Source organism: Monopterus albus, unplaced genomic scaffold (assembly GCF_001952655.1).
Source record: "Monopterus albus unplaced genomic scaffold, M_albus_1.0 scaffold62.1, whole genome shotgun sequence".
Lineage (NCBI taxonomy): Eukaryota > Metazoa > Chordata > Actinopteri > Synbranchiformes > Synbranchidae > Monopterus > Monopterus albus.
Window position 1 is genome coordinate 2,322,844 of NW_018127942.1, and position 9,111 is coordinate 2,331,954.

Below are 9,111 nucleotides of genomic sequence, written 5' to 3' on the forward strand. Positions count from 1 at the left end.
ACCGTATTGCTTTGACTGTATATGTTTGGGCGTTTGTTATTTTGTGTATGTGTGTTACTCTGTTGCTGTCTGTCTGTGTCCGGATTATGACTAAACACAAAGTTGTCACACTAACCAATAGCAGTGACTACTGCTGGAACACAGGAATTTCCCCACTGTGGGATCAATATAGTCCCTCCTATCTACCTAAATGTTTTACATTAGTGGTCGACAAGTTTGTTTAAAGGCTGAATGTTTTTTCTAGCTGAAAGTATGCTGGAGTGATTAAGGCTGAAAGAGGAGAAAGATTTTAAGATTCTTTTATTATAAAAAAAATGCTGACAAAAGTATAAAATTTAATAAAACAAGTTGAATAGATGCTACTGACTCAGCATCCACACAAAAGTGTTGGTACTGAGCATTACTACGGTTTCTGTTCTAGTCTACGATGACCTTAGCAAAATGGCGGATTTAAGAGGTCGGCAGCTTCCGGTCGTGCCCAGACTGCTTGTAACGACCTCTCATAAATGGCGCATTTCTGAAATTTGCAAAACAAGAATCTGCCAAGGGTATGTAACGACAGGTACAAACACATTTCAACCTATGTTGTATTTAGCTTGATTTTATAATGCTTTTCTCTCCCAGTTGCAATTGTACTTTTACAACAGTTCTGGAACATTCTGGGTAATTAACATTACCTGACGAACAGCTGATAGGTGGTCACTAGCTTGGTGAACAGGCAAGTAAGTTGGCGCATTTTAAACACGTATATCAGTTAATGTGCGGGGTTGTATTTTTGTTTATTGCTGATGAAAACGCTAAGTTAGCAGCTGACGCTGATTTAGCTAGTAACCTAATTATTTATTTCAGCAAAGTACGCCAGCTGTAACAATGGTGCCAGCTAATGGATACAAACTGCTCAGTACTTTGCACAGCCAGAATAGGCCGATATTTCTGTGTCCTGTTATCTTATATTTCGCAAAAAGCTATTGTCATTTCCTGACATCACTTGCTTTGAATATAGGTTGTTTTCTGTTCTACTTGTACTTTTATTTTTTAGATTAATCAGCTAATCGAGTAATCCTATCAGCACTAACCAAGATGATTTTGCTTTCTGTCTTCTAGCCCTGACAGGAGACAAAAGATAGTGACATGGCAGAGATGGAGGAAGACGTTGGGGATTTGCCAGCCAGAGAAGATGACAATGACTCGGACAGAGATGAAGACGACAGATTGTTTGCTTGGATGGTGAATGATGTGGATGAAGAAGAAGAAGAAGAGGAGGTGGAGGAATTATTTGAGTTGGATATTCCAGCAGAGCGCAGTGGGCATATAGCTGTGGTTCATAGAAACCTCATGTATGTGTGGGGTGGATACAGGGTAAGTATATGTCCTAAAACTATTTTTATTACATTGTTTTGTGTGTTTTTCCCCACAGTCCTCACATTTATTATATTTTATTCCCCACCTATACAAGAATGCTCAAAACCACGGATTCTTTGACTTGTATCTGCCGAGAAATGAGATCTGGACCTACAACATGGAGTCAGGAGTATGGTAATAGCTGTAACATCACAGTTGTATATTTATACCATTGTCATGGGCACTTTTTTTTTCAAACACACAAAGTAGATGAATAACACAGCGTTTTCACAGGACAAAACATACAGCTGGAGGTAACCTGCACACATCCATGTCGGGCAGCTGTGGGGTGTGTGTTGATGGAGTTCTTTACCTATTTGGAGGTCATCATGCCAGGGGAAACACAGACAAGGTACAGTACAGCATACTGCATTAAGTAAATTTCCAATCATCTGCTATTTAAAAGGATTGCACCATGTGTGAACATCAGCCCTTGAAGTATGTCTGTTTCCTGTTTAAGGTGATCAGCTTTCAGAGCTCTTGTTTTCTGTGTGGTGCTTTACAGATCTACCGCCTTCCACTCAGTGCTCCTAGGCTTGTTTGGGAGGAAATGAAGAATCTCAAAGGACTTCCTCCATCCTGCAAGGACAAGTTAGGGTGCTGGGTTCACAAGAACAGGTCAGAGGTGGCTGTTTTTTTTTTTAATTTTTATTTTTTTCTTTTCCTCCTGAATTTGAATGTTTATTAAGTGTTGCTGTGCTATCCAAATACTCACATTGTAAATTTAAAATCACAAATATGCTGGGGAAAGTGGTAGCATGCGCATTCATTTCTTCAGGCTGTTCTCCCAGTTCCCTAGTAGGAAGCCTCAAAAACAAAATGTTGCACACTTTTCTACATGGGTAATTATAACAGTAAAGACAGGAATATTGTTTTTAAGTCGGTCGTATTTAAAGAAATACTCATGCAAAAGTTTAGGCACCCCTTGATAAATAACAGATTTTGGTGATTTTTTTTTTTTTTTTTTTGAAAATTTTTTTTTTTTTTTTTTTTTTTTTTTTTTAATTTTTTTTTTAAAAAAAAAAAAGGAAAAAAAAAAAAAACCCACCAGCCACAACAGTGAGGTAGTGCTGTGGAAGCCAGAAGAAAAATTAAGTTACAGAGAGAAACAGAGAGAAGCAGACAAACAATTAGGCGAGACAGTGGTAAAGAGGAGAGAGAGTCTGAGTGTGTAAATAGAGTTTAAATGTGCAGTAGGAATGAAATTCGCCTTGGGAATGCCTAGGTAAACAAGACAGCCGAGGCTTCGGTGGAGATGCTAATAATACAGAGCTGTTCTTATCAGCTGAGCAGATGGCCTAACCCATCACATCTACTCAAACAGGACCTAAACCATCAGCATTCTAATGAAATTATTTATGATCAAAGATTACGTTCAAAACCTTGAACATACAACCTGACGTTTACCTTCCTGAAAAGATGAGTGGCCAGAGATGGAGGAGGTTTATGATGAGAAAGACAGCGAGCCAGAAAGGGCAGAGAGAGAGTGTGAGTAAGAGGATATATGACAGGGAGTATATAGTATGTTTATGGACACAAACGATGAGAAAAAACACACAGAAAGAGAGGAAGGAAAGGTGGGAGAGGACAAAAACACTTATATATACATATACTTTGCTGGGGAGTGCAGGCAGACGCAGGGGAGAGAGGAAGGACAGACAAACAAACGATGTTCTGAGTGAAAAAATGTAACTGATGGTTTGTTTTAGAGGGCATGTTGCCCCTGTGGATCGTCCTGCCCTGCTGTCTCCTGTCCCCCTGTCTGACCCCTCTGCCCCAGCTTACACCCTGGGCTGCTCCCCTGACAGGAGAGGGAAGTGGGGGGGGGGCACGTTTAGCCGGCTTAGCACAGGTCAGGCACCTTGACCAAGGGCACAGCCTGCCGCCCACTCCCCTGACACGTCCAGGTATCATTTTTCTTCTCACCGGCTCTCCAGGTCCATGGGGTAGGACTGGATAAGTCTGACTTCTTCCTACTCCATTCAAACATGTAATAGGTGTAAGCAAACTGATTTTGGATTAGCATTGGTTGGATATGTGTAATTATGTGTGTTGTTGTCATTTGTTCATTTGTTCTGTTCTGCATGTTTGAAAGAATAAATCAAATCAATAGTATTTTGTTTATTTGAATGGGTTTTCTCAAGTTGCAGTGCACTGAGCTCTCAGGGCCACCATACAAGGACAGAGAACTTTGAGAGAAACAGAGAAACATGAAGAACATATTTGCCTTATGTAAGTCATTCTTTGGTCACGGCAGCTTGACATATTGTAACTTAAGATGGGACAAGTAACTAGTCTCTCTATATTACTAAAGTAAATCCACACATTGCATGTACAAAATGCGTATTTAGGTAAAATTATTTCTACGTACCTGTACGGGCCTTGTATATGGCCAGAAGCTGCTCGCCCTATGACATCCTGGCCATAAGGGAAAAAATAACCAAAACACATAATGCACACTAGATAACAATGTATTATTTAAGACCATATTTTAAATCGATTTTGGCTGTGCACATTAAAACGTAAATGCTATAAACTTTACTTGTTGAGAAGAGATGGTGAATGTTTTATCATCATGGATGACTACACCAGGACGCCCATCTTTATTGTCCACACACTCGATTGAAGTCTGCAATATAATCCAAAATGTATTGTCAAGATGAAATGCATCATATATATTGCAATATCAAACTCCTCAAACTGCACTACATGAGTTACAAGTTAACGTTTGATTCCTCAACATGCTATCAATTGTAATGCTAACGACGTTCTTCAACCACATGGCAGCATTAGCAGAATCAAAATATCAGCTTTGATTCAATCATTCACCAAGTCAGTCCACATCTAAATACAAACAAAGCAGAACACTCCTTCAGTCTTTACAAAATATTTGTAGAGGTATATTCATTTCGTGTGATATCTAAACTTACCGGCGTCTTTATATTAATTGACGCCATTTTGTCGTCCGTCTTCAGAAATACACATGGGTGTACATAAGGCACATGGGTGTACATACGGCACACCAGTGTATTTACGACACACCAGCATACGTACGGCACACCAGTGTATTTACGACACACCAGCATACGTACGGCACACCAGTGTAAGTTCCTCAGACCATAACTAGCGTTACGTACTGTATGAAGTACTGTAATAGTTAATAACACTGACTGTGTCAAAATTCTGTGTAAATAGTTACATAAAATCCTTTGCTTGGACTAGGTTATTTCTGAAAACTATTGTTCATTTGTGTTTTTGTTTATATTACAGAAAGAAAGAATATATTATACATTTATCTTAAATATCTAAACCTAATTTACTTTTAAAACAACACTCACAGTTGAAAATATGAAAAATATGAACAATAGAAAACATTTCTTTCACTCTATTTAAAAACAAGAGCAAAACTAACTCTAAAGCACATTTCCAACTAGACATTACCTGTATGCAGACGACCCAAGTTAAGATGTTCCTAAATAAATACATTAAATTGTTCTTCATTTCTCTCCAAACTGTAAAACGTCATACCTTTTTTTTCTTTCAGAATCTTGTACAGTGAGTCAATTGTCCTTCTGGTTATGCTGGTCCATGTTGGTCCACTGAGAAGACGCACTAATTGACACCAATCCATGTTGGTTGTATTAATTATCTATTAGAGATTTCCTCTGAATTGTACCATTTGTAATAATTTCACAGACTGAAAAACTCCTTCCTATTTCGTGAAGAGCAAAAGTGAAGTGCCTGTTTTGCATCCTACACAAGCAAGTTAATCTGGTTGTGACTGAGGTATGCCAACCACATTCTCAAGGTTCTAATAAGAAGTAATTACCAACATTGATGAGGCCAAAATACTGGAGTGAGGTGTGTCAACTGAACAGTCATGTAAGAACAACAATGATGCCTAACCTCCAGTACTGTATGTGTCATGGTAGTAGTTCATCCTGTCATCCAATAGGCATAGGGTCCCTCTTAGTAATTTACAAGCTACTTGGTTTTTAAGGAAGATTTTCAGCACTGTCTTTTCCCAGTCTCACTAAACTCACCACCTCCGTTTCTTTCATGTACTCCGAGTAAAGAAAGCCATTCAGGTCCAATCGCTTTTGAGTAAATTATGTTTGACAGGTTTCTAAGTGTTGTATGAATGTTTTTCGGTAGTGACATCTATAGACAGGAGGAAAAGTGAAGTAAAGGTGTTTTCCTCTTCATCAGTGGGTTTGACGAGTCTCTTCTCTCGCCACTGAATCAGGAAGTGAAATTCCTACTGTGAAATTTTTAAAAGCAGATTCTGAACTCTGTGTAACCTGATTCTTTCAAAGGCTTGCTAAACATAGGAAAAACCATCACTTCTAGGTCAGGGAGGGTTTGAAAAGCGAAAACCTTTATTTTTTCTGTTCTTGTTTAATTCCAGCCTGATTGAGACATCATCTGGAGGGTGAGTGGCCTGTTCTTTTCCCTTTCATTTACATTCTCTTGCTCTGTGGGACAAAGAAAGCAGTACACTAATAGAGAGAGAGAGGGAATTTCTCTTTTCAACTGACGCCTGCTCAGATGTTCAAGTTGGGACAGTTGCTCTGGATAAAAGCACAATAATCACCTGTGACTGTTATTGTTGATTCATGTTTCTGTCTTTCATCACTTCTCCTCCCCACCCCCTTTTTTGTTTTAGACAATGTGATTCATTGCAACCCACAGATTATACTGGGTTCTTATTCTGTAAATACAGGAAGGAGATATGTATATTTTAAAACCTGAAGGCAATTCTGTATAAATGTTTTTAGAAAACAAAAGCTGATAGGTTGGAATCAAAATGTCTGTAAATCTATACCCAGAAACTAACAATTATTATTGAAACCTAATACATATACCAGAACATGAACACATTGTCAAGACTTTTTTTTTGCAAAATGAAAACCCTCTACTTGAGTCAGGTAAGTGAGGTTTCTCGTGTAACTGTGAAAAGAACATTTTGACATATAAAAACACGCGGGTGTGATTTTTGAAAAGAAGCAACTAGACAAATGCATTCCTGAAGAAAATGTGTGTGGATGCTGATTGCTGAAGAATTGCCCTGAAAATGCTGAAATCCATTGCTGAAACAGCTGAAGGCTGAAAAAAAAATGGCTGAAGTTCTTGTTGAAGTAGTTGAAGGCTGGGATGCGATGCTGAATAATTATGGAAGATGAAATGAAAAACTGAAGTTGGGAATTGAACCTCATTATCTGAAGAAGGTGAGAGCTTGCGAGCATTCCTAAAACAGTGGAAGGCTTAATCCCAAAGTGAGAGGTAGAAATTAAATGGCTTAAAGTTCTAAAAGAATAAATAATTTTTACTGACATCTGACAGATATATTTTGAAGGCAAACCAACCCATGTGTATGAGTGTCTCACTGTGCTACTGTACCTTTATGTGTGTTACTGTGTGACACCGTATTGCTTTGACTGTATATGTTTGGGCGTTTGTTATTTTGTGTATGTGTGTTACTCTGTTGCTGTCTGTCTGTGTCCGGATTATGACTAAACACAAAGTTGTCACACTAACCAATAGCAGTGACTACTGCTGGAACACAGGAATTTCCCCACTGTGGGATCAATATAGTCCCTCCTATCTACCTAAATGTTTTACATTAGTGGTCGACAAGTTTGTTTAAAGGCTGAATGTTTTTTCTAGCTGAAAGTATGCTGGAGTGATTAAGGCTGAAAGAGGAGAAAGATTTTAAGATTCTTTTATTATAAAAAAAATGCTGACAAAAGTATAAAATTTAATAAAACAAGTTGAATAGATGCTACTGACTCAGCATCCACACAAAAGTGTTGGTACTGAGCATTACTACGGTTTCTGTTCTAGTCTACGATGACCTTAGCAAAATGGCGGATTTAAGAGGTCGGCAGCTTCCGGTCGTGCCCAGACTGCTTGTAACGACCTCTCATAAATGGCGCATTTCTGAAATTTGCAAAACAAGAATCTGCCAAGGGTATGTAACGACAGGTACAAACACATTTCAACCTATGTTGTATTTAGCTTGATTTTATAATGCTTTTCTCTCCCAGTTGCAATTGTACTTTTACAACAGTTCTGGAACATTCTGGGTAATTAACATTACCTGACGAACAGCTGATAGGTGGTCACTAGCTTGGTGAACAGGCAAGTAAGTTGGCGCATTTTAAACACGTATATCAGTTAATGTGCGGGGTTGTATTTTTGTTTATTGCTGATGAAAACGCTAAGTTAGCAGCTGACGCTGATTTAGCTAGTAACCTAATTATTTATTTCAGCAAAGTACGCCAGCTGTAACAATGGTGCCAGCTAATGGATACAAACTGCTCAGTACTTTGCACAGCCAGAATAGGCCGATATTTCTGTGTCCTGTTATCTTATATTTCGCAAAAAGCTATTGTCATTTCCTGACATCACTTGCTTTGAATATAGGTTGTTTTCTGTTCTACTTGTACTTTTATTTTTTAGATTAATCAGCTAATCGAGTAATCCTATCAGCACTAACCAAGATGATTTTGCTTTCTGTCTTCTAGCCCTGACAGGAGACAAAAGATAGTGACATGGCAGAGATGGAGGAAGACGTTGGGGATTTGCCAGCCAGAGAAGATGACAATGACTCGGACAGAGATGAAGACGACAGATTGTTTGCTTGGATGGTGAATGATGTGGATGAAGAAGAAGAAGAAGAGGAGGTGGAGGAATTATTTGAGTTGGATATTCCAGCAGAGCGCAGTGGGCATATAGCTGTGGTTCATAGAAACCTCATGTATGTGTGGGGTGGATACAGGGTAAGTATATGTCCTAAAACTATTTTTATTACATTGTTTTGTGTGTTTTTCCCCACAGTCCTCACATTTATTATATTTTATTCCCCACCTATACAAGAATGCTCAAAACCACGGATTCTTTGACTTGTATCTGCCGAGAAATGAGATCTGGACCTACAACATGGAGTCAGGAGTATGGTAATAGCTGTAACATCACAGCAATTGCATTGATTTTTACTTTGTCATTAACACTACTGACTTTGGTACAGCAGGTTGCAGCAATTCTCTGTCAAGGCATGATCACTGTGTGGGTGTGATTTAGATCCTTGTGCATTCTCATTAACGAATTGCAGAAGCCAGTAAAAGTTGTAAATATATGTCCATCCAGTAGTTCAGTTCCCTGTCAAGGGACAATAGCTCCTTATTTTAATGTGTGATTTTAATTTTTAAAAAACTTGAAATAATAAGGTTTTATTTTATGGTCTGACTGGGACCATCAAAATAGACTCATCTAACTTGTGTCTTGAATCTCAAGGTGACAGCTGTTTTTACAAAGCCTTGTCTGAGGTGATGCCCCTCTGGAAAAAATAGCAGCTTCAGCCTTCCTCCTCCAGGCCCCCAGAAAAAACTGTTTACTGCGAATGTCTGAAGCACCAGTGACTTTTAAAACTTCAGGTCCCAGCAGCCACACGGTATTCATCATCTGACACAATCTACTGCAAGAACACACTTCACATTTTTAATATTGTAAAATTATTTATTACAAAAAAATTTAAGGGGGATGAGTGTTTTAGGTTAATCATGGATATAAAATCATCCAGTCATCCGCTTCATCAGCAGCATCATCCCCCTCCTGTGGTAAATAAAACAGAAGGTTAGCTCAAAAATCCTTTAATATGAGCATGATATCAGTGAAGTAGATTTACCAAACTGACAAACTATTGTTTTA

At 38.5% G+C, this 9,111-nt stretch overlaps 1 protein-coding gene and 1 long non-coding RNA gene across 9 annotated transcripts; both read left to right on the top strand.

Annotated features, from left to right (window-relative positions):
* Positions 1-441: 441 nt before the first annotated feature.
* On the top strand, positions 442-2,104 carry LOC109962193 (kelch domain-containing protein 2-like). 5 transcript variants are annotated; one of them, XM_020603682.1, is made up of 6 exons: positions 445-548; positions 625-718; positions 1,105-1,359; positions 1,457-1,536; positions 1,636-1,753; positions 1,907-2,104. In XM_020603682.1, the coding sequence occupies exons 3-6, from the start codon at positions 1,132-1,134 to the stop codon at positions 2,087-2,089; spliced, it is 609 nt and encodes a 202-aa protein (XP_020459338.1). In that variant the 5' UTR covers positions 445-548; positions 625-718; positions 1,105-1,131; the 3' UTR covers positions 2,090-2,104. The 5 variants fall into 5 exon arrangements, with proteins under 5 accessions (XP_020459336.1, XP_020459338.1, XP_020459334.1 ...); XM_020603678.1 differs by having other exon boundaries at positions 446-548; positions 625-722; XM_020603680.1 differs by lacking the exon at positions 625-718 and having other exon boundaries at positions 442-548.
* Positions 2,105-7,265: 5,161 nt separating this feature from the next.
* On the top strand, positions 7,266-8,361 carry LOC109962244 (uncharacterized). Of its 4 annotated transcripts, XR_002275231.1 has the most exons (4): positions 7,267-7,372; positions 7,449-7,546; positions 7,929-8,183; positions 8,281-8,361. It is a non-coding gene; the product is annotated as an uncharacterized LOC109962244 (long non-coding RNA). The 4 variants fall into 4 exon arrangements; XR_002275233.1 differs by lacking the exon at positions 7,449-7,546 and having other exon boundaries at positions 7,266-7,372; XR_002275232.1 differs by lacking the exon at positions 7,449-7,546 and having other exon boundaries at positions 7,281-7,386.
* The last annotated feature ends 750 nt before the right edge of the window (positions 8,362-9,111 follow it).